The 27,359-nt window shown below is 40.7% G+C and overlaps 1 protein-coding gene across 6 annotated transcripts in view; it reads right to left on the bottom strand.

The window, feature by feature from the left end:
* Positions 1–27,359, bottom strand: part of LOC103180863 (AF4/FMR2 family member 4) — a 98,853-nt gene that overhangs the window by 11,478 nt on the left and 60,016 nt on the right. For all 6 annotated transcript variants that reach the window (XM_042340204.1, XM_042340221.1, XM_007896933.2 and 3 more), the window contains 10 exons: positions 22,109–22,153; positions 16,991–17,077; positions 16,762–16,798; positions 15,877–15,925; positions 11,253–11,307; positions 11,067–11,104; positions 7,873–8,035; positions 5,106–6,311; positions 1,658–1,752; positions 619–865 (listed from right to left, as the gene is read on the bottom strand). In XM_042340204.1, coding sequence (XP_042196138.1) covers positions 619–865; positions 1,658–1,752; positions 5,106–6,311; positions 7,873–8,035; positions 11,067–11,104; positions 11,253–11,307; positions 15,877–15,925; positions 16,762–16,798; positions 16,991–17,077; positions 22,109–22,153 — 2,022 coding nt within the window. The remainder of the gene's footprint in view (positions 1–618; positions 866–1,657; positions 1,753–5,105; positions 6,312–7,872; positions 8,036–11,066; positions 11,105–11,252; positions 11,308–15,876; positions 15,926–16,761; positions 16,799–16,990; positions 17,078–22,108; positions 22,154–27,359) is intronic.

Below are 27,359 nucleotides of genomic sequence, written 5' to 3'. Positions count from 1 at the left end.
CCAACGTTCACTTTGCGGTCCCAAGGCTTGGCTCTCATCAACCTGCGCATAATACGCTCTGGAATTAGGTAAGCACGCTATGTTCCTTCAGGGAGAGGGTGTCCGTTCCGTTGCAGGGAAAATTCCATGTAGGTGGCATGCAAGTGTGGAACTCATTCTAGCTTGGATACTCTTGGATGTTGATGGGTTTCCATATGTGTCAGACATCAGGCTGACAAAAAATCCTACTTAGTACAGTAGTAAGTTTTGTTCATCATCAACTTGCATTTATGTAGCACTAAAACAGCACTAAGCTTAGGTTCGGTGGGGGGGCGAGTGAAGAGAAACAAGGGAGGGAGAAATTCAGCCATTGTTTCTGTACCTGATTGCTATTCAGCTGCAATACAGCAGTATTTTAATTTGTACTTAATGTGCTGTCGTTTCCCTTTCAATTAAATGGTAACAACTACGGAAATTGGTAAATATATTTACATTTTAATGTTGAAAATAATACTGTTTTTTTAAAAAAGCATCATTTCAATAAGAGGATTCCAAAAAAATATTTTGAACTTCATACATCCAAGTATATCTTAAACCCCACGTGAGAATTTGCATTTATGTGAAGCAAAGTATTCTTACCTTGGTTTTCAAGTGTCCAGAGCGCTTATCCTCCATTCTTTTGTGCTTGGAAGAAGATGATCTGGACAAGGAGTTACTTTTGCTGTTGTTAATCTTGGTGTCACTGGCACTCGATGCAGAAACCTGGCTGGACGTGCTACTTCCACTGTTGTGCCGCTTGTGGGCAACCTTTGCTGGTTTTTGCACAGGAGATGGAGGTGGGGGTAGAAATGGTTTCTTTTCCTTCTCAGAGGAAGAGTTCGAAACTCTGCAAGAAAGGGTCAACAGTAAGGCTTGATTATCATCCATTTGTAAGGTGGATTTGGCTAACTGGCACAATCTACTGGCAGGTTTCATATTCTTTAACCCTCTTACTTTGTCAATTCAATTAGTTTTGTTCCATAAAATTAGCAGCCACCTTGCTGACAGCTTTGTAAAAGAGCATTTCCACTTGCACCAACCAATCCTTGCAGAAAAGGCCACCTAAAGCATCGAATTAGCCTAATTTGTAGCCTGGGTTGGCCAACAGAAAACCTTCCAGTGTAACAGGTTGGATCTAGTATGCATCAGAAATCTAGTATGAAAGAGGATAACATCCATGTCAGCACAGGTATTGATTTGGCCCATTGTGCCTGTGCCAATTCTACCCTGGAGTGACTTACTCTTATCGCTTCTCTATTCCCTGCAAACCTTCTACACCTTCCTTCTTCAAGTAGCTATGTAATTTCCTTTTAGATATGGTAACTGACTCAGATTAACATGTTCCATATCCTACCAACCAACTCTGCATTTAAATTTTTTTTAAACATCATGCTGGATTTAAAAAGCTTAATCTAAGTCCATTGACATCCACAGTGCTGACATTTCCTTCCACTGAACTGCTTGTTATGGACTTGCTAACCTGTTAAACAGTTCAAGCATGAACACATGAAGGGCAACTCTTAGCAACAAGCAATAAATCATAAAGAGCAACTTTAACAGGTGTCCGATCAGCGCCGCGCAACTGTGCTGCATTAAATCTCTCTGGCTAATTCGGGAGATCAGGACACCAGATACACACCGCTTGTTACTGGGTTCCTTGGAGCCTGAAGAGCACAACTTGTTTTCTTTGTCCAGTCGTTGCTTTTTGCCCTCGCTGCACTCTTCCCCGTCGATCTAAACAAAATGTTTTTGAAAAATACAAAATTAATAAAGCATTGACACAACAGCAAAGTCAACAATATGCAGAAGGCCGAGCAACGTTTCTGGTAGAATTTTCCCCCTGAAGAACAGTACAAATACTACGAGACCTGAAAAAAAAACACTTTAAACCTGAAGCGGCACGGTAGCTTAAATGGTCAAGCTCGCAAATCAATGCCAAACGGAATCCCAAGCCTGATGTCTCAGGGCTTGGCAAGTTTGGTTACTTCTCTCCAGGACTGCTGGATATTGAAACACATAGTAATAATGGAATGCCGCTGAGAAGAGAAAACTGACACCTTCATGCTTCAATTTCTTGTTCACTTCCTTTCTATTCCCCCTTCTGTCCCCACTAACTCTCTGCCTCACTCTGGTCAGTCAATCAAAGCAGCGACACTGCCGAAGTGTATGAATGGCAGCAAACAGCTGAGCAGTGAAGAAACCTTCAGGTCTTAAAGGGGAGGAGCAGAATTTTTTTTACACACATACATGCACCCACCCACAAGGCACAGATGAACCCTGATACTGTATGTAACATGTTTAACATGATCAAAACGATCGAGAACAAGAGGATACAAACTCTAGCTCAGCGGGAAGGTGAACAGAGTTCAAGATTTAAATAGTTTACAAGGTTGTGGTGAATATCTGGACTAGATTGACCAGGGAGGCGGTGGAATTAAATCATGTCAGGAAATTCAGGAGGGAATTGCATAGCTATTTGGTAAAGGAATAATTGAATAATTGAACGCAGAAACGTAGGATTAAAAAAAATTGTTTGACTGTAGGATTGGCCAGATGAACCGAATGATCTTTTTCAGTCATGAACATTCCTATGTTCTTAAAAATACGGAATGTCTTACCACAATGGTCATAACAGCATTTAAAAATGAATTTCATAAATACTTGTGGAAAAACAATGCTGAAGTGGACGAGGAAAGAGCAGAAAATGGGATTTGAGCGATGGGAAGCCAGGACCAGCACAGACACGATGAGCCAAACGGCTACCTTTCATTATAGCTATTATATATATATATATACACCAAATATATATTATATATATGATATATTAGATATAATATATAATTTACAATGCATATTAAAAGTAAGAAATTTTCCTGGACTTTCTCCATTTAAAACATTTGAAGCTGTAACTGCTGGCCAATCAACTGTATCATGTACAGTGAAGCATTGTTCAAGAGCATTTCAAAAGCAATTACTGTAAAGTGGTGTGACTGTGTGCATTTTGTGGGTGAATGTGGCAGTCAGTTTGCATACGTCAATGTCCCTAACAGCCATGGAGTAAGTGATCAATTTTAGTAGGGGGATGGTTGGCCAAGTACCGGGATAAACTTCTCTTTTTGAATAGTGCCATGGGATCTTTGATCTTGTTCTGATTTATGGCCACTGTGGTGTATATTTCGGGTTTTACTACTCCAGTGACCTAATAGATACAGCCATCATTTGGCACTTCATTAGGACATACAGACCAGAAGGGCGCCAGTTTGAATAATAATCCTTACATTGCATTTGAATATAGCGCCTTATCACGTCTTCGAGACGTCTCAAAGAATATTCTGTAAGGTGAATTGACTATATTTTGTGGGCGGAACACGGCAGCCAATTGCGCCCGGCAGGCAATTGCCCACAAACAATTGTGGATTGAGTGACCAAATTATTATAATTATTATTATTTTTTGAAGGAATTATTTCCCCCAAAAAAGGTATTTGCCAATCAACTAACAACTGAGTTCCTACTTACTGCCATAAGTAAACAGAGGCGTATGGAGTAAGGGACCTTAGTTTAATGTTTCACTTAACAATGCAGCACATCCCTAGCACTGCATTGGATTTCATGAATACTTGTGGAAAAATAATATTTAAGTTGAGGAAACAGTAGGGTAATGGGATTAGAGTGTTGGGGAAGCCACGAACAGGACAACATGATGGGCCAAATGGCTACTTTTCATTATATATATATATAAAAAAATTACATTATGTATTAACAGATTTTTCTGGACTTTCTCCATTTAAAACCACAGGTACTGGTGTCCTATAATAATAATAATTCTTGCATTTGATATAGTGCTTTTCATATCTTCTAGATGTCTCAAAGCACTTCACAGAATATACTGTAAAGTGAATTGACTGTATATTTGTGGGAGAAACACAGGAGCCAATTGCGCACAGCAGTGTCTCACAAACAATCTTGGTTTGAAGTGAACAATTTATTATTTTTTTGAGGGATTATTATCAGGCGTGTGGAGTAAGGAAACTTGCCCAAGGTTTTGCCCTGCCAGGAATCAAACCCAGGTCTCTTGCTTGTGAGGCGAGCGCTCTAACCACTGAGCTACAAGACTCCAAATAATCCCCCAAATAAAATTGGTCATTCGTTGCATAGCTGTTTGTGGGACATTTTTTGGATGACCCGTCCACCTACATTGCACAGTAAATCCTGTTAAGCGCTTTGGGACATCCTCCCGATATGAAAGGTGCTTTGCCAAATGTAAAGTTTTTTTAGTTGTTTATTAATGATATGCAAGTCCTGTTAATAATGTGTGTGTGGGGGGGGGGGGGGGGGGGGGGGAAGAGAGGAACAACAACCAAGCCAAGCCTGATCTTGACCTCACCTGAGGCCACACACATGCATATGTAAGAGGTCTTTGGAGGCTGACAACCTCCTTAACCCAGGGCCACTGCTGCCATTGTAGTGCCCTATATGCTGAGATTAATTAAATTAGTAAAATTCAAATTGACAACCTTCTAATCTGTATGTCCTAATGGAGTGCCAGAAGATGGCTGTACACATTTTGTCACTGGAGGAGCCCAACCGAATAAAACCTGAAATGTACACTATAATGACCATAAATCATAAAACAAGGATAATAAATCGCCAGCTAAAATTCAGTGGGTAAATAAAGAATTAGCCCTTTGCCAGGATTCTTAGCAAAATCCCCTCATGGAAGGGTAACAAATAAGTCTATTTAGAGTTTCCACAAGTATACTGTGTAAGTGATAAACTTGCATTTTATAACACCTTAACACATCAGAAAGCCTCACAGTGAAGCCTGTAAAATTTGTTGGTACTGGTTTGTGCAGGCAATGTAGCATTCATTTTGCACATATCGTGGTCCCAAAGCAGGCCATGAGGTAAATGTCCAATTTAAAAGGTGGACTGTTGACCAGGACACTGGGATAATCTCCTTTATAATCTAACACCGAACAATGGACACTTTTCAAATTAGTGATTTATATAGCAGCCTACATGCAGGATAGCCTCACAGAGCGCAGCAGAGGGAATGAAAGGTCTGCAGGTCTCATATCGAACTCACCTTGTGCTTTCTCTTGGCCTTGCTGGATGACTTCTCTGTGCTTCCCTTCACTCCTTCCCGACTCTTCTGTGCAGTACATTCCATAGTGCTGTTCTTGGACTGATGGCTCGCTTTACCAGGCAATGATGGGATCCTCGAAAGTAAACTCAAGTCAATTTTGACCACCAAAGGCCAGGGAACCTCATGGTCTCTTATTGGGGACAGCAATTTCCCATCTCCCACAGTAGGAAAAATCGGCCCACCCAGAAGGTTGTCCTTCACCTCACAAACAGATTTATTTGACCTAGATCGGTTTCCCTTCCCAACCTCACTGGCGGTAGCTTTACTGCTGCTCGTTCGGTTTCCTATCTTGACGTCAGTGGCAAGTTTATTAAGGTTAGTCGGAATTGCCTCCTTCGCTTCAATGGCTGGTTTACTAACGTTGATCCGTGTGACTTCTTTGACTTTGCTGGCTGGTTTGTGGAGATAAATTCCATTTAGTTCCTTGACCTCACTGGCAGGTGCAGTGACCTTCCCAGCCACACCAGCAGATTTATGGAGGTTAGTCCTGTTTACCTCCCTGGCAGGTTTACTGACGCTTGTCCCATTTTCACTGGGTTCCTGTCTCAGAGGGACGGGGGCAGCAGGAGCCAGATTGGAACATGGATGTGGCTCTTCTTTATCTGTACCTAGGCCTGTGCAAGAGGAATCCGTATCGACATATTCCCTGGATTTAGGAGCAGTCTGAATTGGACATTTGTGCTTTATCCTTTCAGACGAAATCCTGGCCAAAGACTTTGACTCCTTTTTTCCACTGGACTTCTGCCCCTCTTTTAGTTTTACTTTGTGCTGTTCTGTGGAAGACTGGTCTTTACCACCGTACGTGCAAGGTGCAGCCTCAGCTCTCAGGTCTCCTCCATTTTCGTCAAATGCAACTGTCTTACCAGGCTTCTTGGGCTGCTTTTTAGCCACAGTCTGTCGTTGAACCCCACTGTTACTGGGGGTTGATGTGTGCCAGTTACTTGTGTCACGAGAAGCCTCCTGTATAGTCCTTGGCTCTCTGCTGGAACCAATGTACTCACAATTCTCCTTAGTCTCAGATCTCTGGCTGTCCTGGGAACTGTGGCTATCCAACAATTCACTGTGGTTCTCTGAAGGTGCAGTTGGCTGGTTCACCTTGTTCAGCCAGTTATCAAGTTGCCACTTGTTTGCTGGTGGAGGATCAGGCTGCAAGAAATGAAGCAAAAGCAGCTATGACATTTGATGCATAATATCCATACAGACTGAAACCTTCAACGTCTTAAATTTTCTAGTATCATTTTAAAATTATAATATATAATAATAATCCTTGCATTTGATATAGCGTCTTACCATGTCTTCGAAACGTCTCAAAGCACTTCACAGAATATACTATAAAGTGAATTTACTGTATATCCTTTTGGTGAAACCCAGTAGCCAATTTTGCACAATAGTCATGGAATATTACCCCCAGAAAAATGATCTGCCAATCGACTAACACCGGTTCCTACTTACTGTTAGGTAAACAGAGGCATGTGGAGTAAGGAAACTTGCTCAAATTTTCACCCTGCCGGGGAGTCAAACCCAGGTCCTCTCGCTTGCGACGCGAATGCTCTAACCAATATGCTACAGGACTCCACGATATTTATATAATTCACTATTCCATCTCTATGGAGATGATCAATTTTCACAGCAACCCTCAATTCAAATGAAGCTCAAGGAAGTACTTCTCGCAGTGTCTATTTCACAATAAATATCATGCACTTGCAGTGTGTTCTGCCCAGTTTATCAGGAAGTTTTGTTGCATTATCTGCTGTGCGTTATCTACTGGTCATAGTGAAACAGAACCAAGAGGCATTTGCCTATCTTCAGTAGATTTTAGATTTCAATAGAAAGAGGGCGAGAGAGAGAGAGAGATTGAGAGAGAGAGGGAAACCACATCTCATTTTAAGTTTCATTTAAGCTCAAAATGGGCAAGATCTGCAAATTTGAAATCAACAGTCGGGAATCACCTCTGAAGAAAATGGAATAGAAGGAAAGGTGTTCAACAAAATTGCATACCCATACACAAAAAACGAGAAAAAGCAAGATAAACAAAGGGAAAGAAATTTGAGGATTAATGCCTTATCTATAGGAGCAGGCATCCATTTATTTATAGTTTGCCTCTATAAATAACTTGCGTTTTAAATGGTTGAGGGCATCAGATGCACTTTAGGATTCATTTCACCAACTGGAAACAAAGTAGTGCTGAAAGTGAAGCTGTGGTGGCAAAACTCCTAATGATTTCTTGATGAAATCAATTCTAAAATTGTTTTTTTTATTATTACACATGTGAAAATTAATCTACATTATGTTAAAAATATAGGGTACGTTTTGAAATCACTCAATTTAGATGTAATTCTTTAAAGTTCATCTTTCAGCTGGATTTTAAAGTATTGCGCAATTTCAAATTAGAAAGTTTTTTTGAACATGACCCTCACCTGCCTTTCCCCCAACCTCAGAAGGTAAGATTCTCAAAACTCAATGTCAAATGAAACCACACATTCTGTAGATGAAGGTGCTACCTTTTCTTGCCTGAATCTATCTGCCCATAGCGAACAAAAGGGAAGTAGGAACACTTGGATTCTTAATATCTGATATTATAACTGCAGAAGTGCACAAAGTTGTTAAAAAAAGTTTTTGCAGTGTTTAATGTCTCAGGGTGATTGTTTACAGATAGACACTATTGCACACTCAGAGGTCAAGCGCTCTTTTGCAGTGCACCCCTTACCTCAGGGGAAGTGGTCCGTGACGTTTCGTTCCCTTCACCTTCACTGGAGCTGCTTTCACTCTCGGAATCTGAGCCCGAAGAACTATCTGATTCACTCAAGTTGTTTAAGCCTACGCTGGAATGTTTCGACAGCACGCAGTTATTCTGGGAGAGAGAGGAAGCACTGCGACACACAAAAAAAAAATCAGCGGTTAGAAGATGTAGCCTCGGGCTCCCCCCTATGGCTCAATAGGTAAAAGGATGGTCTGGAGCCCTGCAGACCAGAACACTGCAGGGTCAAAACCTGGTCTACACAGAGATAGGTGTTAAAAGTAGTCTTGCAAATGGGGATGGGCAAAGGTGTGTGTGTGTGCGTGGGGACGTCTCAATGCGCTTTGCAGAATATACGGTAAAGTGAATTGACTGTATATTTTGTGGGCATATTCCAGTGACTCTTCCTAATGGAAAATAAGCGTGTGGAAGTTAGGGTTAACAGGAATGCCCAGTTGAAAATCCTGCCTGATAGGTTATCCAGTGTGTAGACTTGCATATGCTAAATGATGGTTGATGACTTGACAAAGCACTGGAAGATTGTCAGTGACTGTGGAAAAATAACCAGCAAGAATGAGTACAACCAGAAGAGCAATGCAGGAAAGGGAAAGAAAAAAATAGCAAACAAAATGCCATTTTTTCTTCAGCATCCATGTCATGACGTCCTCCCGACGTGAAAAGCGCTATATCAAATGCAAGGATTATTATTATTATTATTATTCTGCACCAGCTGGCTTTTGCTTCTCTTTGCTCCTGAAGGCAGTGAGCGAGGACAATAGGGTCCCACAGATGATAGCAGATCTATATACACACACCTCACCATGTCTGCAAGTCTAAAATGTAGGCACTGCAGTTGTGTGGGTGGTTGTATGTGTAGAAAGAAGTGAATTCACAACCCAGCCTGATCCGGCTCTAATCTAACACTGAACAATGGACACTTTTCAAATTAATGATCACTAGATAGATATGAGGCTGATTTCTCCTCCTCCTTAACCTGGAGACACTGAAGTCCATTGCAAAGCCATCCTACTGCCTGGGTGAGACCAGCCAACTCAGCAGAGACCAAGGGTCAAGGCTGGGACCTTCTTTGAATGTATGTTTCAGTAACACAACATTAAAAGATTTTTTTTAGAACAAGGGAACATGAGCTCAAGCTCAGAAGGGAACAACAACAAAAATTGCATTGCATTTATATAGTGTCTTTCAAATCGGGGGGACATCCCAAGGTGCTGAACAGTGTCTTTCCAGCCCCCACCTCAGGTGCAAAGCCCAGTGAAGGCTTTGCACCTGAGGTGGGGGCTGGAGTCAAGATACGTGAAGGGCAAGGGAGGATGACCAAAAACATGGTCAAAGAGGAAGGTCTTGAGATAGGCCTTGAAGGAGGCAAGCGAGAGGGTGTGGCAGAGGGGCTCTATGATGGGAGTTCCAGAGGGTATGGACACAAAGGTTGAAGACCCAACATCCAATGGTGGAGTGAGCAGGGCATGGTACATGGAGCAGGCTAATGCCCATGAAGCAGAGAGCGAGAAAAGGGTTGAATTTTACGCAGAGGTTAATGAATAAATGAAATTGATTATTTAGGGATTATCAGTGAAGGCAGATTCAAGGGGGAGAGCTATTTGGTGACAGCAAATTTAAGCGAGACAGCTATTTGGTGAAGAATTCAAGGAAGGAGTATAAGAGATAAAATGGTATAAGATTATTTAAATTATTTTATTTATATAGTCCTTTTTAAGATTTGGAACTACCAGATGCACCACCGAGATCTTACACTTTCCTATTAGAGAGGAGAGAACAAAGCCAGGCCATTCGCTTTCCATTTGCCAAGTTCAACACTACTTTAACACTATGTGAACTGTGACATCTCGCACATCTCATCCAGGTCAAAAAATGTTGCATCTGTGTGTGACAACTGCTTGGAAGAAGAGGTCACAAAATATGGGCATGGTTGGAATGTGGAATTTGCAGCAATAAACAAACAGAATACTGTTGAGGCCATGTCCATCAATTATTGTAAAGAGGGGTTAGATGGGTGCTTATAGAAGAGAAATATTAAAGGGCAGGAGAGTGGGATTAGAACAGCTGGCTCATGCGAGAAAACACTAGAACAGACTTGACCGGACAAATGCTCGTTTCTGTTGCAAGAACATTTACTGAGTTTAAGGCTTTCACAGCATCACAGTGTCAGCTTTACACTGCCGATCTATGGGATCACACAAAATACTAGTGACTTATTTTAGTGAAATGTTGCAGTTTTGCTTGGTACTTATGTTTCACCCACAAAATATACAGTCTATTCACTTTACAGTATATTCTGTGAAGCGCTTTGAAACGTCTCAAAGACATGATAAGGCACTATATCAAATGCAAGGTCTATTATTATTATTTAGGGGAAACAAATTCTGCCCAACACTTTTTTGTTGGTCTTCAACAAATAGAAGATAAAACTATTGATCAACTATAGACCATCTCATCCCATGGCTCAACAATTTTCTTGAACGTGAAGCCGAGCCATACAGATCGAGAAAAATCCCAGTTTCAATCGGTGAAGAGTATTGACTCCACTTTTAATCATGGGCAACCCCACGGAAAGCTACAAATTGCCTCACTGGCTCAGGTTATGGAGTTAGAAAATCCAGCTATTTGCTACCCAGGGATTGGAGGGGAGCATGCCTTCTTGTTTGTTGAAGACAAGGATCAGCTTGATGTCACAGGAATAATAGCTGTATGGGCGAGGCTTCCAGCAGTCTAGTAGAAAGGAGTAAAAAATGCCTACAGGAGAGAAGTTGAGGTAAACAATGTGGTGACCTCTCCTATTGATTTACTGCCTGCCCCAGATGGTTTAAACAATGTACCAATGTCTTAAACACTCTACAGGTTACAAGTCTAAAGGGCACTAATTCAGATACTTGTATTTAATGGATCTTTCTATTAGGAAATGCAATGCAGAATAATGATGCTACAATGGGACAAAACCCTCCAATTTAAACATTGGTTTCAGACATATTCTGATGGAGATGAATATCAACACCAATTAGCAGGCACCCCACAAAAGCTGTGTCTTCCCCTCACTGTCCTAGAGGCTGTTACATTAGAAAAATCATCCACACACAAATAATTCCAAATTATGAGGCACAGATATTTATGAGCAGGAAATTAATTACCTCTTAGAATCAGACATGGGTTCTGTTTTTTCCAGGACCTATTTAAGCAGAGAGTAGGGAGAAGAGAAAAAGGATCAGATCACTCAGTCATTATATTGTGCATACTTCTTAAAGCAGCTCACCCACCATATTTATTCTAGCTAAAAAGCTCCATAGATCTATATTCTGTAGAGATAAAAGGCCTACCTGGTCTCCATCACTGTCGTCACTACTGCTGAGCTGCAGGTCATCCTCAAGTGTCCTGAATATTAAAGATATATACAATAAGTATCAAGTCGGCCATTGAACAACTTTGGTCAAAAGATTGTCAAATTGTTTTCTTAAAATGATGTGTACAACTAAAAAAATGAAGGTACAGAAAAAGCTCATAGGCTGGGTCCAATATCTGTGAGGCACGCGCACAAAATAAGCCCTACTTCCATGTTGTTCCTCACTCCCTTCGTCTCGCTCCCTCCCTTCCCATTTTCAGGTCTCTGCTGAAGACCTTTCTTTTTGACTGTGCCTTTGGTCACCTTCCTCCCCCTGGCACGGCCCCGGGATCCATTACTGTAAAGCGCTCTGAGACGCTGTCCGGCGTGGAGGGCGCTATATAAATCCAAGTTGTTGTTGTTCAGGTCATCAGGTGGTTGCTCAAGCCACTTCCTGGGCAGGAACTGCTGTTCGCGATGCACACAACTTACAGGAAGTGAGGTCAGTGGTGACCTGACGACCTGAAAGTTGACCAATTTTTAGGGCAAGCCTGAAGCTGGGTGTACGACTCTTCCTATCAGTGTGGGTCCCAACAACTTAATGGAAAAATCAAAGCGAGCCAAAGAGTTCACTATTTCTCATGAACACAAAATACAGTAACCTGTAACTATTGTATATTGAAAGCACTTTACATATAGAAGACAAGCAAAGGAGCTCCTTTTCTAATTCTCTGCAGTATACATTAAATAATGTCACATTTCAGGATTACAATTTCAGAGCTTTGTAATAAAGATAGTAAGAGGATTTAAAAACTATACAAAACCAGCCAAACCAGCTGTGAGCTAACAACATACATGGACAAAAATAGACCTCCTTGTAGTGCAATTACCAATGTCACAGACACGACTCTAATCATTTCCCAGCTTCTCCTAAAAAACAGCTAACACCATTCCCTAATGAAAGATTTTGACAAAACAAGATTCATTAATTATGCAACGATCTTCTATGATAAATGGAGGGAAAAATTGGCAATTGTAAAGTTAGCGATTGTGAAACCAGCCTAATTGATTACCTGTATTGATAAAGTGCTGGGGAAAAGGGGGGAGAAATCATCGCTCATCCTTTTAATGCCCTTATTGCTGGCAAACCACAAAACACCTGCACTGACTGACTAACAAAGGAACATAGGTGAGGAGGATCAGGTGATCTTGAGGGAATACACCATCACAAGCCACTTTGTTTCGCCCAGCCAGATGGTTGACTCTACGTGGTCCATGATCGCTGCATTTAGCTTGTAGGATAATTCAGAGCCGAGGTTGCTGGTGCCAGGATCCGGACACGCTTATACCACAGGATGTAATCCAAAGCCCAGGAAACACAAACAACTGCGCAGGCGTGGGTTTGAACCTGCAGCTGCTCCGAGCCATGAACTTGTTTCTGGCTGTGGAGCTTCCCAGGTCTCTGAGGAGGCTTTGTGCAGGTTCACAGTGTGTGGTGAGGGGCAACGGCTCAGGTCTCAGGGGCCCCCAGCATTGCAAACAGGACAAAATACAGCAACAATGCATGATGCTGAACAGTTAACCCAATCCAATGCTGGGAGCAACTTTGCAGGCATCGTACCTGCCACAGGTGGGAAGGGAGATCCAGTGGAGGGGTAAAGACCCAGCTCAACACATGTCTCAATAGTTCTTAAAATAACAACACCACATCACCTACATTGAAATGCTGTTGCTGACAGCACAAGCCCTAAGGGGAGAAGGCAAACTGATCATTTTAATTCAGTACCAGTCTAGGTTTGATAAATCCGTTTAGTTTGAAATTTACTGCAGTGATTTACATGTACATATGTCACATTCATGTTTCAAACAGGAGCTGCTCCATGGTATTGGATAGTGCTGTGGATTCACCCTGTTTACACTGCTTTCCAGAACCCACAGCAAGAACTGGTAATAACACCACAACTGTGGGTGTGTAAACAACCATTGCCAAAGTCACAAACTGTGCATTCAGTTTTTGGCTACTGGCTTTGTGTGTTGTGGAACGAGAAGCATACCCCTCGACTTCCCCAGGCCAGATTATATTGGCTGAAGGTGGTGTTTACTTTGCTTCCTCTTGAAGCAAACAGGAAACACCCCTTTGAGCGTGATATGGAGTACCTCTGGGGGAGCGTTATCACCTTATTTACATTGCAGCTGCCCAGCAATAAATATCCCTGCAGTGTCACTTCCTGTACATGAACAATGTTTCTGACCTTTGCCACCACAACTTGCAACATAAACCAATCTCTACAGTGTGTTAACCATTAGGCTTATTCAAGTTGGTCAATTTTCTCGACACAAATTCCTGAATACAGTCAGGATTCTGGAATACGTGGAAATTTGCCTGTCTATGGAATGGAATGTGCACTCTCTCACTGGAGGACGTATCCTGCTTACTAATTTCCGGAGAGTATTAAGTGCAGGTTGGCAAGAACCAAGGCTTGGGGACCCCAGAGTGTGCGATGGGTTACTGCTGGAGTTTAATCAGCTAACACCACATAGTTTGCCATAGAAAGCACTGGCTGTCAAGCATTGCTTGTCCAGTCATGTCCACCTTACTAATTATGCTTTAGTTTTCAGGTTTAGCAGGACTTAACTGGGAAAACTCACTTCACCCAGTGACTGTGTGTTTGCTCTTCCAAGTCCTGTTGTTGAGCCAGACTGGCTGGACTGTCACCTTTACTGTCCTGGAATACTTTGGATTCCTGAAACCATTGCAGAGGATGGACGATTCTAACATCCTTTTTTTTNACTATTCCAGATACACAATTATCATTCACTTTTATGACTGTTTGGGACACTGCTGTGCGCAAATTGGCTGCTGCGTTCAACTACAAAATAGTTATTACACTTTACAGTAAATCATGCAAAGACATTTGAGATGTCGTCTTGACATGAAATGATGCAAAGAATCCCAATATCCCATATTCCCCTGGTGGCCTAGTCATAAATTTACTGTGTTATTATAGTAGTAGATTGTGTCAGCCTGGCTCAATTGGTAGCATCTTGCCTCTGGGTTAGAAGGTTGTGGGTTCAAGTTCCATGTCAGGACCTGGAACCCATATAGTCTAAGTTGGCACTCTAATGCAGTGTTGTGGGTCTGCTACAATGTCTGAAGTGCTGTCCTTCTGATGAAATGTTAAACTAAAGTCCTGTTGGCCTGTCTACGTGGATGTTAAAGATCCCATGGCAATCGTCAAAAAGAGAAGGGAATTTATCCCAGTGTCCTGGCCAACAATTCCCCCAAATAAAAAGTTGGTCATTCACTCCATGGCTGTTTATAGGACATTGCTATGCGCAACTTGGCTGCCCCGTTTCCTGTGAAAATATACAGTCATACCAGAAATTTACAGTATATCCTGTTAAGCGCTTTGACACTCATGATTATGTGATAAGGCACTATATAAAATGCAAGGATGATTATTATTATTACTACTATGTTAAAGAGGCACATGGTTGCAGGTTCAAATTCTGTGCTGAATTAGTTAATGATGAGACAGCATTTTAGGTATTTATAATTGGCATCGATGGCTCAAGATTAGTCGCCAAAGTATTAGATAAGCTTGTCACCTAACCAGGCAGTTTATAACAGTGCATAAGGATCTTTAAAGAAAGATGGGCAGATACTTAGGTTATAAGTATTTGGATTACAAATCTGCCAAAGTCTAATACATTGATAGAACAGCTTGAATGTGATGAATGATCAATACAAGATTGGTTTGGAGAAAAGAAGGCCCTTTGGCCCATCCAATCTTCCAGAACACCTACCCTACTGTCCTCCCCATCACAGAATTAAGATTAGGGGCAGATCGGGGAGGGAGGTGGGGCCCGAAAGAGCGACACCACTCCCCCTCCCCCCAAGCAGGGGTGTTCTATCTAAGGCTGTAAGAAAATCATTCCCTGGAAAACACAACTCTTTCCGACTGCAGTGAGTACATACTCCCATTGGACCATCCCATCCCACATTCTCATTCTAATGATAATCCCGTTAACTCCATTAAAACACAAATTGCTGCTGCTTTTAATGATGCCAGAAATGGGGCCACAGGCATCATTACAGAGAGTGAGGCATTCAAATGTATGTGAAATAATAACAATAATAATGACTGTATTTTATGGGCAAAATATGTATGAATATAGATGTTAATCACGTTGTAAATAAATTTATTAAACTTATAGAAAACACCACGTACGCTATATTTCTCCTTATTCTGAACCTGTTGTGAACATATTCAGTAAATACTTTGTGAATATGTTAATATACTTTTTAATATTTTTAGACTTGAAATAGTTCTTATTTTAACATCTCACTCTTGGGTTTTAACATATTTCCCATTTGTTTTAAGAACACTGTTTTAACATTTCGCTTTTGAATTAAATGGTGCAGGTCAGAGCTCCCCACTCCAACCCCAGGTGAAATTCTGGATCCCTCAATTAAGATGTTGTTTAAATGGTCTCTTCCTGCTTTCCTATATTCCTATTCCTCACTTGGCCTCATTGGAAGAAAAGTAATTGCAGCAGAACCTAATTTCAATGGTTAAAAATAATGTCTGCGGTGGAATTTTATTTAGAATAATACTCACGTGTTTGCAGCTTGAGAACTTGATGTTTTAGGAAGAGTCTCACATTTCTCTGCAAAGGAATAAATTAAAAATGAACAAATTAGTATAGTTAAAATTTCTTCACTGTTTATTATAAACAAGCACAATGTTTACAATGCTCAGTGTAAAAGAGAGGTGTTATTTCAAACTTATTAGACAATTAGACTATCTGTAGATTGATCAGAATCCCAAACAATTCTAATTTCAATACCAACTTGCATTTATATAGCTTGGGAGCAGCTGCTGGAAAGTGTTAACTGGGAGTCTGAGTTTCTCAGTTTGTGAATACGTGTTCATACATCCAGTGCCAGGAATCCACCCTGATTGGCTTGCAAAGAGGTAAGCAACTGCTGTTTAAGCCCTGCACCTCCAACTGGTGGAACCATCGCTCAATGGGAAGGGACGCGTGTCTGAGCTGCGGACAGGAAGCTGGTGGCAATCGTCTCACGCATTTCATGCTGAGCTATGTTGCTCACCAGGTACCTATCATCCACCTAGTGAGGGCTCAAAACCGCACTTGTCAGATGTCTATCCTCCTGGGGGGTGGAGGGGGGGGGTGGGGAGAACTGGCTCCAAGGTGACATGTTTGGCAACAGAATGTCAGACTCGAGCTCACCCTCTATGGGGGGCTTGGTTGTCGAGTTCCTGAGCTAGGTGGGTTTGCAGCACAGTGATGACAGCACCTCCAGGCTGTCAAAAAACCCTTTAGTAGGATAACGTTTTATAGTGCTTTACAGTGGGCGGTACACCCATCTTAGTCAAACAAAGGTTGATGGCTTCCCTTTGCTCTCAGGTCGCCCACCCTATCCAGTCAGACCAATGGTAGGCTACATAAATGAAGATTGTCAGATTTCAGCTGTTACTTACTGTGCCCGACAAAGCCAGAAGGGACCTGCTGGATATCCTGCAAGTTACAAAAGAAGATAAATTTTAACGTTTGAAGTCATTGAGCTTGAATTTCTTGAAAAAATAGTTTAAATTAATTGGTGAACCACCCACCCTCACTCCAAGTAAAACATAGAAACTGGTTTCAAAATAACTGCACAGTCCTGGTTAGTTAGTTGTGCATTATCTAGGGTATAGAACTCTTATTTACCTTGGTCGGGAAAGGGAATTTGGAGGGTTCGGCTGTACTCGGCGTGTGTATGGCAGTCAGAGGAGGAGGCCAAGAATGGGTCATTTCCTGTCAAAACATTCAAAATAAGTCAATTCCAGTCAGAGGAAGAGGCCAAGAATGGGTTGTTTCCTGTCAAAACATTCAAAATAAGTGAGAGATCAATGGTGAGATTTTCACCCCTCATCTCCCCCCTGCCACCCAACCCTGCCCTGATTGGCATCTTCAAAGCTGAAGGGAATCCCAAGAACAGCACAATGTTCCAACCTAAGAGGCTACAACACAAAGTGAGATTGGAAAAATGTTGCCTTTTAGGCCTTTGTTCTGGTGAACATTTTATGTTATCAGTGTTTGGATAGTTGCTGAAAATTGAAAAGGGTTAAACATACTACATAGTAATATATAATGTATTTTACACACAGATTTATAGATAATATATATAATATACACACATATATATAAACTTGCATTATCTGTGTATACTATACAAGTTATATATATATTAAACATATATACTATATGTATATAAATTGTATATTATACACAGATAATACAGATTTTAAACACTCCAAGACAATACCTTGCATGAAGGGTGTTATAAAAATGCAAGTTGCTGTTGAATGCATAATGTAATGTATATTACACACAGGTAATGCATATGACACATACACTAAAATGTTTAGGGTGCAAAGGCTATTTCATGAACTTTAACCCAAATGATGATACTGTTGCAATCCTAAGCAGCATTTAATAATAATAATCCTTGCATTTGTATAGCGCCTTATCACGTCTTCCAGACATCTCAAGTTGCTTCACAGAATGTACTGGAAAGTGAATTGACTGTATCATTTTTTTGTGGGTGAAACGAGGCAGTAAACTGCACACAGCAGTGTCCCACAAACAGTTATGGATTGAAGTGACCAATTTATTGTTATTTTTTTGAAGGAAATTATTACCCCCAGAAAAGTGATCCGCCAATCGACTAACAACCAAGTTCTTACTTACTGCTAGGTTAGCAGAGGTGTGTTGAGTGAGGAAACTTGCCCAATGTTTCGCCCTGCCAGGAATCTAACCCAGGTCTCTCGCTTGTGCTCCAAGAACAGTGCTCCAACCACTAAGTTACAGGACTGCACTAATAGTGAGTGGAGTGGGTATTTTGTCTAGGAAAGTTTTGGGGAAAACCAATCTTCAATAAAAAAATGGACAGACAAAAAGTCCAGTGAGCCATGGTGACACTGGCTTCCATTCACCCTCCTGCGTGGCTTGTGGAGAATGGAGAAAGCACTGTAGATTGTAGTGACTGTATTTATAGGCGAATGCAGCATTCAATTTGAGCACAGCAATGTCCCACAATTAGTCATAGAGTGTTTGACCAATTTAATTTGGGATTGGGAGGGGGGTGGGGGGGAATGCTGAGGTCAGGACATCGGGAGAAACTCCCTTCTCTTTTCAAATAGTGCCATGGGATCTTTAAAGTCTGCCTAAACGAGCAAATGGATCTCATCTGCATCAATTCTACATCTCATCTGAAGTACAGCAGCTCTGACAATGCAGCGCTTCCCCCAGTACTGCACTGGAATGCCAACCTGCCCTATGAGCTCAGAGTCTTGACTCAGAGGCGAGAGAGTGCTACCAACTGATCCAGCCTGACACCTTCTAGTTATTAAATTCTCTGGGATTGATTCTCCCCCACACCCACCCCCCCACCCCCACCACACACACACTACAGAAAAGCCATTCACATTCACACCTTTCCGCAAATATACAGAAGTGATTCCTGAACACCAACCTCATTTTACACGCCTCTTCACATCCCACAATATAAAATTTCTCCTACAAAATAGATTCCTTAGGACAAATACCTATGAAAAGCCTTTCATAAGCTTCTAAATACCTCTTGTTAAGGGTAATATGCATCCCAGAAGCCAATATAACCAGCGGACACGCAAAAAAGGGGTAGTGATACTTTACGCGTGTCAATATAAGCAAATTACACAGGAATGATACTTCCATAATGGCAGGGACACATTTGAAATCACAGACATAACAAGGTTTCCTCAGGAGTGCAATTACAAGCAGGGTTGCATAACTTGTCTTGCAAGGCTATTGGAACATTACCCAATGTTCATTACAGCTTGCATCTCATGACAATATCAAACTTCAGGAAGACAGACTCTTTGAGAAGGATAAAAAATGGTTTAGTTCCTTGCTCTACCTCCAAATGTGACAGTTGTGGTTAATTCAATGCTGACTGCGACTAAGCCCATTCAAGCTATGTGAGTAAGTATATCTTCTCCAGGCACATTGTATTGGTTAATCAGTTTTTGAAAATCTGAAATAAGAAAACTCAGATGCCTCGGAGTGCAAGTCGCTGTATTTCCTGGAAGGCCTGTGTAGACTGGACTTACCAAGTTGATGTATTTAAATGGTTAACAAATGCAGAGTCAAAACAAAAAGGGCTTGAAGCAGCAGCAAGTTTCACTTCTGCTTCTACAGAAAGATGGCAATCTTTGGCTCCTCCGAACTCTTAACTCTTATGTTTACTCACCAATAACTAGCCATTTCCTGAAACAAAATGTCCCTATGAGTTGATCAGAAAACAGTACTAAGCAGAGAGGATTCCAGTCTATAATTTCCTTTTGACAGTATTTCTTACCATAAAACACTAATTCCTCTTCGGTTCAGTTTAGTTCAAAATAGTTAATCTACGGTCAGTTCATCTCCAGTCACTTCAATCAAATGTGTCAAGACACATTTTAAGTAATTTGAGAAATAGTCCACAACTGCTGAACATCCTATTCGTCAAATCTGAATCAATGTGGGAGGATAACATTTATAAACGCCTTTTATGTACAGTGTTTCTGTATACTCTGTGGTAATAAGAGACATTGCTGTATGACTGAGGCAATGCAAGCCACAAAACTAAACCATAAAACCATTTTCTCCAACTTGCTCATTCTGTTATATTACAACTGTGATAGGTACAGTTCCCGAAAGTAGACCTATAAATCCTATAGGAATGTGCTGATATTGTATGGCCAATTCCCTTTGTTTCAATATTTTTTCCCCAGTAACTTGTAAACTGTAAGCATAGAAAGCATTAGTAATCAAATTTAATGTAGCCCTGCTGTTGTTGTGGATAGAGCTGCAGCCTATTGCCATTCCATATTCCACTGTCTAATTTCTACAGGACTGTCACCTCTTCTGCCAGTACCTGGGAAAGCACACACCAGGCAAGCGTGGAGCTCCATTGCCATCGTGTTTCTCTCCCTGTATAACTGTACATTCCCTACTGGCACCACTGTACAAATTAGTGCTGTACTGACGAATGCATTAAAACTACACTGTAGCCCCATTATAATACATTTCACTATACCACAAATTACATAAATAGGATACATAGACATAGAAACAGGAGTAGACTATTCACCCCCTCAAGCCTGTTCCGCCATTTTATAGATCGTGGCTGATCTGTACCTCAAGTCCAGTAACCTGCCCTTACCCCACAGCCGTTCATACCCTGACCGAACAAATATTTATCTACCTCCATCTTAAATCTAAATTGGCTTATAATGTGGTTCAACTGTGTGCTATATTAACTGCACGCTTGTGCAGCCGGTCAACTCACTCCTTGTATGCTGGTCAGTTCCAGCCAACTTCCATGTCATGGAGTCACTGCCAATGTCTCTTCCTGTTTCCTTCACATGAGTAGGATCCAGATGTTACCCACCATTTTTTTAAATGTGGGAAGCAAAAATGATCAACACCCAGGAGTAATAGGTGGCTGTACAAGCCACTTGGCAAGAAATGACATCAATGGCAACCTAATCATCCCCGAGTCAACCAATTTAACATCTTGTGCTTAAAAAAGTGTCCGATATCTGGGTTATGTGCATGCGCAGCAAACAGCCAGTCACATTGATGGTGATCCAATGACCTGGAAGATGGCTATTTTTTCTTTTAACACTAGATTGCTTCTTTTTAACAAGTGGTCCTTAGGTGGGCCTGGCTTAGTTGGTAGAACTCTCGTCTCTGAATCAGAAAGTTTGTAGGTTCAAACCCAATATCAGGAGCTTTGAGCTCATAGTTTAGGCTAGCACTCCAACACAGTTCTGGGGAGAGCTGCATTGTTGGGAGATGCTGTGCTTTGGACGAGACATTAAACCAAAGTCCCATTTGTTAAAGAACCCATTAGCACGGTTTGCTAAGTGAAAGGAGTTATTCCTGGCATCCTGGCCTACAAATTCCCAAATAAAAAAAATGGTCATTTGCTTTATGGCTGTTTATGGGTTACTGCTGTGTACAAATCACTTGTCATATTCTCTTACAAATATGCTTGAGATCTTTCGATGTGATAAGGCGTGATATCAAATACAGAGTTCATTATGTTATTATCAGTACAATCACTTAGGAGTTATATGAGAAAAGCTGAAATCACCAGTCTTAATATGCCTCAATATCAATAAAGTTTTTGACAATTGAGTGCCACAACAAAAATTGTGCTTACATACATAAAATATAAAACTGTGAAGAGTGAAAAAGGACAAGATTAATGGCAAAAACAAAGTACAGTTCACTACAATATTACAGTTAGCTTCTCCTGCTGATTGAGTGAACTTTAATATTTCCTCTGTTCCAGTCAGTAAACAAACATTCCTTGGAATTTAAGTCCCAAAACAGTGTGGGTGTGTGTGAGAGTGAGAGAGTAAGTGTGCATGTGCAAGAGATAGCAAGAAAGAGAATATGAGTGAGTTTGAGATGTGAGTGCTGCACTTCAAATTATTCATTGAAGTGCTGGAATCAGAGTAAATAACTATTCCAGAAGTTCTAGTTCATGAGCCTATTACAGTAGATTGAAGTATTAGAACACCACTATAAGCAGATTCCTTACCGACAATAGACTTGGGAAAAGCTATTGAGCAATTAGTTTGATAAAATACTGCTGAAAGCAATATGACTCAGTATAGTGTCAAGTTACCCTTCGTCGATGGCAGCAGTGATGGAGCAGTACAAATCTAAGGCAGAATGCAAAATGTTAGACAATGGAACATGTAACATTAAACTAGGCAGCGTGTAAAACAGTAATAAGGTCGATCTTACCTTGAGAATTTCTTCAACACAGTTGGCTTCATTAGATAATGTTTCCTGAAAGAAATGAAAATTGGAAGTATTCAGTTTTAAGTTTTTTTTGACATTAATAAACAGACTAAATACATTTTTCTTGGGTAGACTGTTGCAGTGGGTTACTTTTTTTTTTACTTGGAGGGGCACAGCAATCAATGGGTTCAGGGAATCCTCCCAGTCAGCTCCTGTCAACCTTACAAGCCAAAGCCCTGAAGTGTAGGGTGGTCCTAGCAGGACAAGCAGTGGGAAGGTTGCCAGACAGTGCTATCAATGGCAGGCTCTGCATTTTTAGCTGGTTGGAGACTTCAGCAGTACCCCAACACACACTCTGGGGTCCCCAAACCTTGGATCTTGCCAATCTGCGCCTAATATTCTCTGGAATGGAATCAGCAAAGGGTGTCCTCTGGGAAGAGTACATGCTCCATTCCAGACACAGGGGCATTTCCATGTGTAGGTGGCTTACATATGTGGAACTCTGGCTGATTTGCACAGTCTGAACCAAGATGCCAGATTTCCACGTGTCAGACATCTGCTGACCAAAAAATAATTTCAGTAAAAGGGGTATGAGACTTGAAAGGTTGAATCCCAGTTCAAAGTTGACCAAAAACCTGATTACACATCGTAAACGCAAATTCAAGATGGAATTGGATAGTGATGTGTCAAAGAAATTTGTTGAGGTCCAAGAAAGTTGGAGTAGTGCACAATTGTTTTTCAACTTTCAGACCAGCCATTTGGTACATTCCTGTACATGCCGATGTTTCTAAAATGCCTTATTTTCCTAGACAGTTAATGGGTGCCATCAAGTTAATGGACAACTAAATAACTAATATTTAGCTCCTAGCTTCAATATTGTAAAGTCTTTTGTGAACTAAGCAGTTAACTATTTTCCGGCAATTTTATCTGACAAACAACAGCATCTTATCCAATTCCAAATGTTAGAAAAAGAAAACGATGTGTGAGTTTATGGATACTTTAGAACCTGCCTTCTTTAACTGACTATTTTGTTCGTTAAAAAACACACTTATGTATGTAAAGATCTTCTTTCTCTCCTCATCTCAATTTAGAAATCGGTATGAGCAATTGATAAATACGACACATGCTCCCTTGATGTCTTTGTTGGTAATATACACACACATATACATATTTTTTCTATCCAGTGAATTCCTGATAACTCAAGTCTGGCTGAACTTGTCACTACCACTTAAATCATCATGCTGTCAATATTTATGCATATGCCTAACTCACCACTCAGAATAATGCGTCACTGAGCCCTTTACCTTTGGAGTGCTGAGTTATCAGGAGTTTACTGTGTATAATAGTGGCTCCCTACCTCCAATTGGCTGGCAAGTGACCCTTGTGTGGATTTGGTGGGAGAATAGCACTGAGCTCAGCTACAATTTCCCTGTCCCCAGGTTATATGGCCTGTCAAAGCTAACTGGCTACAATCATGCATGACAAGTAGTTACTTGATTGATGGTACCTGGTACCTGTACAACAGTACCTCAACAGAAGTCATTACTTCGGAAAAGGGAGTTTTTTTTAAAAAGGCCTATGCGTAGCATGGGATGACACTCTAAAATTACAAATTCAACAGTGGAGGTCTGACACTGTAGGAAATTACCAAGCAAATTCAAAGAAACAAAAAGGTCAAGATTTCACTTGCCCTCCAGAATGAAAAAGCAGTAAAGTTGAGGTAGAGGGCACATTTTCCATTCTTTCAGGCTGCCCAATAAAAGATGCTATTTAACAGGATTAGTGTTGACAGAGAAGGAAATGGTGAACACATTGTGTGTTAACCAAAATTGGGAATTTCGAAAGTGAGGAACTTTTATTTTAAGGGGGAAGAGAAACTGTTCAATACAAGCAATCTGACAGATTCTAAGATATGTCATACAGTTACAGGTTTCTTTTCATGTTTAGGTTATTGTATTTGACCATTTTGCTAGTGAATAACATTGATAATTTTTTGATCTGCACAAAGTCAGATCATTGGTGAAAATAAAAATAATAATCCTTGCATTTGCTATAGTGCCTTATCATGTCTTCGAAATGTCTCAAAGCGCTTCACAAAATATACTATAAAGTGAATTGACTGTGTTTTGTGGCAGCCAATTGCTCACATTAGTGTCCCACAAGTGTCGTGGATTGAGTGACCACATTTTTTTAAAAAAAGGGATTATTACCCCGGTATTTACTGTTGGAAATATTTATTTTTTTATGTGGCAGAAAATCCCATAAAACTCCAGAACGGTTGGTGTGGAGTAAGATTCTCTCAGGTATGCAACACTACAGGGTGAGCAAAAAACAGGCATATAGATTCTAGTGACAAGCATTCTGCTGAAGTAAGAGTAGTAATAATAATAATCCTTGCATTTGATATAGCACCTTTCATGTTTGGAGGAAATCTCAAAGCACTTCACAGGATTTACTGTAAAGTGTATTTTTGTGAGCGTGACTGTCAGCAAGGTGAGGTAACCAGTAACATAATAATAAATAAAGTGCAGCTGAAACCTCAGGCCAATGACAGCAATCATCCACAAAGACTCGGGAAATAAATTTAACTGCCCAACTGACTCACTGCAAGTTTTTAATAAAAGTTTTTAATAAAATCACAAGCGATAATGCTGAATGTGGTGGTAAACCATCTACACTTAATGCTTTTTTGAAGACCAAAATGAACCTCATTTAAAATCCATGAACAGTGATAGTTTTACAAAATCTGCCTGATAATTTCTGAAGTATTATATGGGTTTGTTCATTTGAGAATATAATACTTGGGTTCAAAACTATGCTGCAACCAGCCTCGTTCAAATTTTAAATAATAAAAAAAAACAGCCTGGGAGGCGCAAAATCTGTTTGGTCAGTTGCGCACTGTCAAATCTCATTAAAATACTGCTGAGAGACCACTTTGGGATCCCTAATGTTAACCTGCAAAAGTATGATTTGAACATACTTGGGAATTCAGTAGACCAGTGGCAGATGAAATTCAATATGGAGAAATGTAAAGTACTTCACAAAAAATCCTGGAAGAGACTATTATTTGAACGGAAGGAAAATAATATGTATCGAAAATGAAAAGGACTTGGGGGTCCTGATTGACAATAAATTGAAGTTCTCGCAACAGTGCTCTGTGGCAGTGAGTAAAGCAACCCAGATGTTGGGATGTATCAAAAGATCAATGGCAAGCCAAAATAATGGGGTAATCCTGCCACTGTATAAATCATTGGTGAGACTGAACTTAAAAGTACTGTGTACAGTTCTGATCGCTGCAGTACAAAAGGGATATGGGAGAAATCAAGAGGATACAGAAGAGGACAACCAAAATGATTTAGGGAATGAAGGGACTGAACTATGAGGAGCTGCTAAGTAATTTCGGCATATTCACGCTGGAAAAGAGAATACATTACATTAGAATATACAGCACAGAAACAGGTCATTTGGCCCAACTGGTCTAGGCCGGTGTTTATGCTCCACATGAGCCTCCTCCTGCTCTTCCTCAACTAAGCCTTCAAGCATAACCTTCTATTCCTTTCTCCCTCATGTAGCTATCTAGCTTTCCCTTAAATACATCTATGCTATTCACCTCCATGACTCCTTGTGGTAGCATGTTCCACATTCCCACAACTCTCTGTGTGAAGAAATTTCTTCCAACTTCTCTATTTGATCATTTGTGACTAGTTTATATTGATGGCCCCTGGTTTTGTTTTCCCCCACAAGTGGAAACATCGTCCCTATGTCTACCCTATCAAAACCTTTCATCATTTTAAAGACCTCTATCAGGTCACCCCTCACCCTCCTCTTTTCAAGAGAAAAGAGTCCAAGTACGTTCAGCTTTTTCTGATAGGCATAACATCTCAGTTCTGGGATAGCCTTGTGAATCTCCTGTGCACCCTCTCCAGTGCCTCCACATCCCTTGTATAATGTGGGGACCAGAACGGCACACAATATTCTAAGTGTGGTCTAACCAACGTTCTATAGTAGTTTATCATAAATTCCCTGCTTTTCATTTCTATCCCTCTAGAAATGAACCCCAATTCCTGGTTTGCTTTTTTATGGCCTTATTAACCTGCGTTGCTACTTTTAGTGAATTGTGTCTATGTACCCCTAGATCCTTTGCTCCTCTACCCCATTTAGGTTTTTATTTTCCAGGACATATGTGACTTCCTTATTCCTTGAGAGGCAAAATGTTTGCTGTCTTTAAGATTCTAAAGGGGCTAGACAATATAGATCATGATAGGCTGTTTCAAAATAGTAAAACCAGAGGACACGGCCTGCGATTAAAGGGAGGTAAATTCAGAACAAATCTACAGAAACATTACTTCAGTGAGCGAATAGTAAACCTGTGGAACAGGCTCCCTAGGGAGACGGTTGAAGCAAGAAGCGTTGAATCCTTCAAATACAGATTAGATAGTTTTCATTTAGGAAATAACATTATGGTATAGGGTACAAAGGGGACATATGTGTATGCGACCGCCAGGAAGGTGGAAGGCAAACTAGATGGAGGTTGCTCTTTTTTTCGTCTAGCATTTCTTATGTTCTTATGTGTTCTACAGAAGGCTATGTTGCCTCACCCTTCTCCCTGGAGGGATTATGCACTCCAGAACTAACAAACAGAAACTGGCCTTGTGTGAATTTTTGAGAGCTGGAAATGTAGATTTAATCTCGGAGTGATTTCCACTTGTATCAAGACACCCAGCTGACCTAGAAACTAAACCTCTTTGGAATACTAATCATGTGGTTTGGGTGCAACATAAGATACCATTTCCAAATATGTAACATAACAAGGGTATTGTAGCACTGAGAGCCATGGTCTATTATGCCATTTACTAGATACTGCCCTTTAAATCTGAAATTATCCAGATTGGTCAGAGATATTTCAGGGAAGTGCATATGAATCTTAAAATTATTTTTGGCTCACAATTTTGAACTCAAAATTGAGGGATGTTAGGGCTAATATGGACCACCTTCCCATTTTGTGCACCCAATGTCCAAGATAGGGTTATCAGAGTTTGTTTGCTCGGTTTACTCTGCCCTTAATTGTGTTCTTCAGATCCAAACCCAGACGATCTCAGTGAAGCTACTCTCCACTGTATTCTTTATTACTCATACCATCTAAGCTGTGACCACTTTTGAGTTACCACTTTTACAGCTGAATTCATAAACTGATAATCACTTTAATTATTCTATTGGTACTTTTATGTACTTAAAATATAGTATTTGAAAGCTC

This window comes from Callorhinchus milii, unplaced genomic scaffold (genome assembly GCF_018977255.1).
Source record: "Callorhinchus milii isolate IMCB2004 unplaced genomic scaffold, IMCB_Cmil_1.0 Scaffold1, whole genome shotgun sequence".
Classification (NCBI taxonomy): Eukaryota; Metazoa; Chordata; class Chondrichthyes; order Chimaeriformes; family Callorhinchidae; genus Callorhinchus; species Callorhinchus milii.
This window is presented reverse-complemented; position numbering and strand designations above follow the sequence as displayed.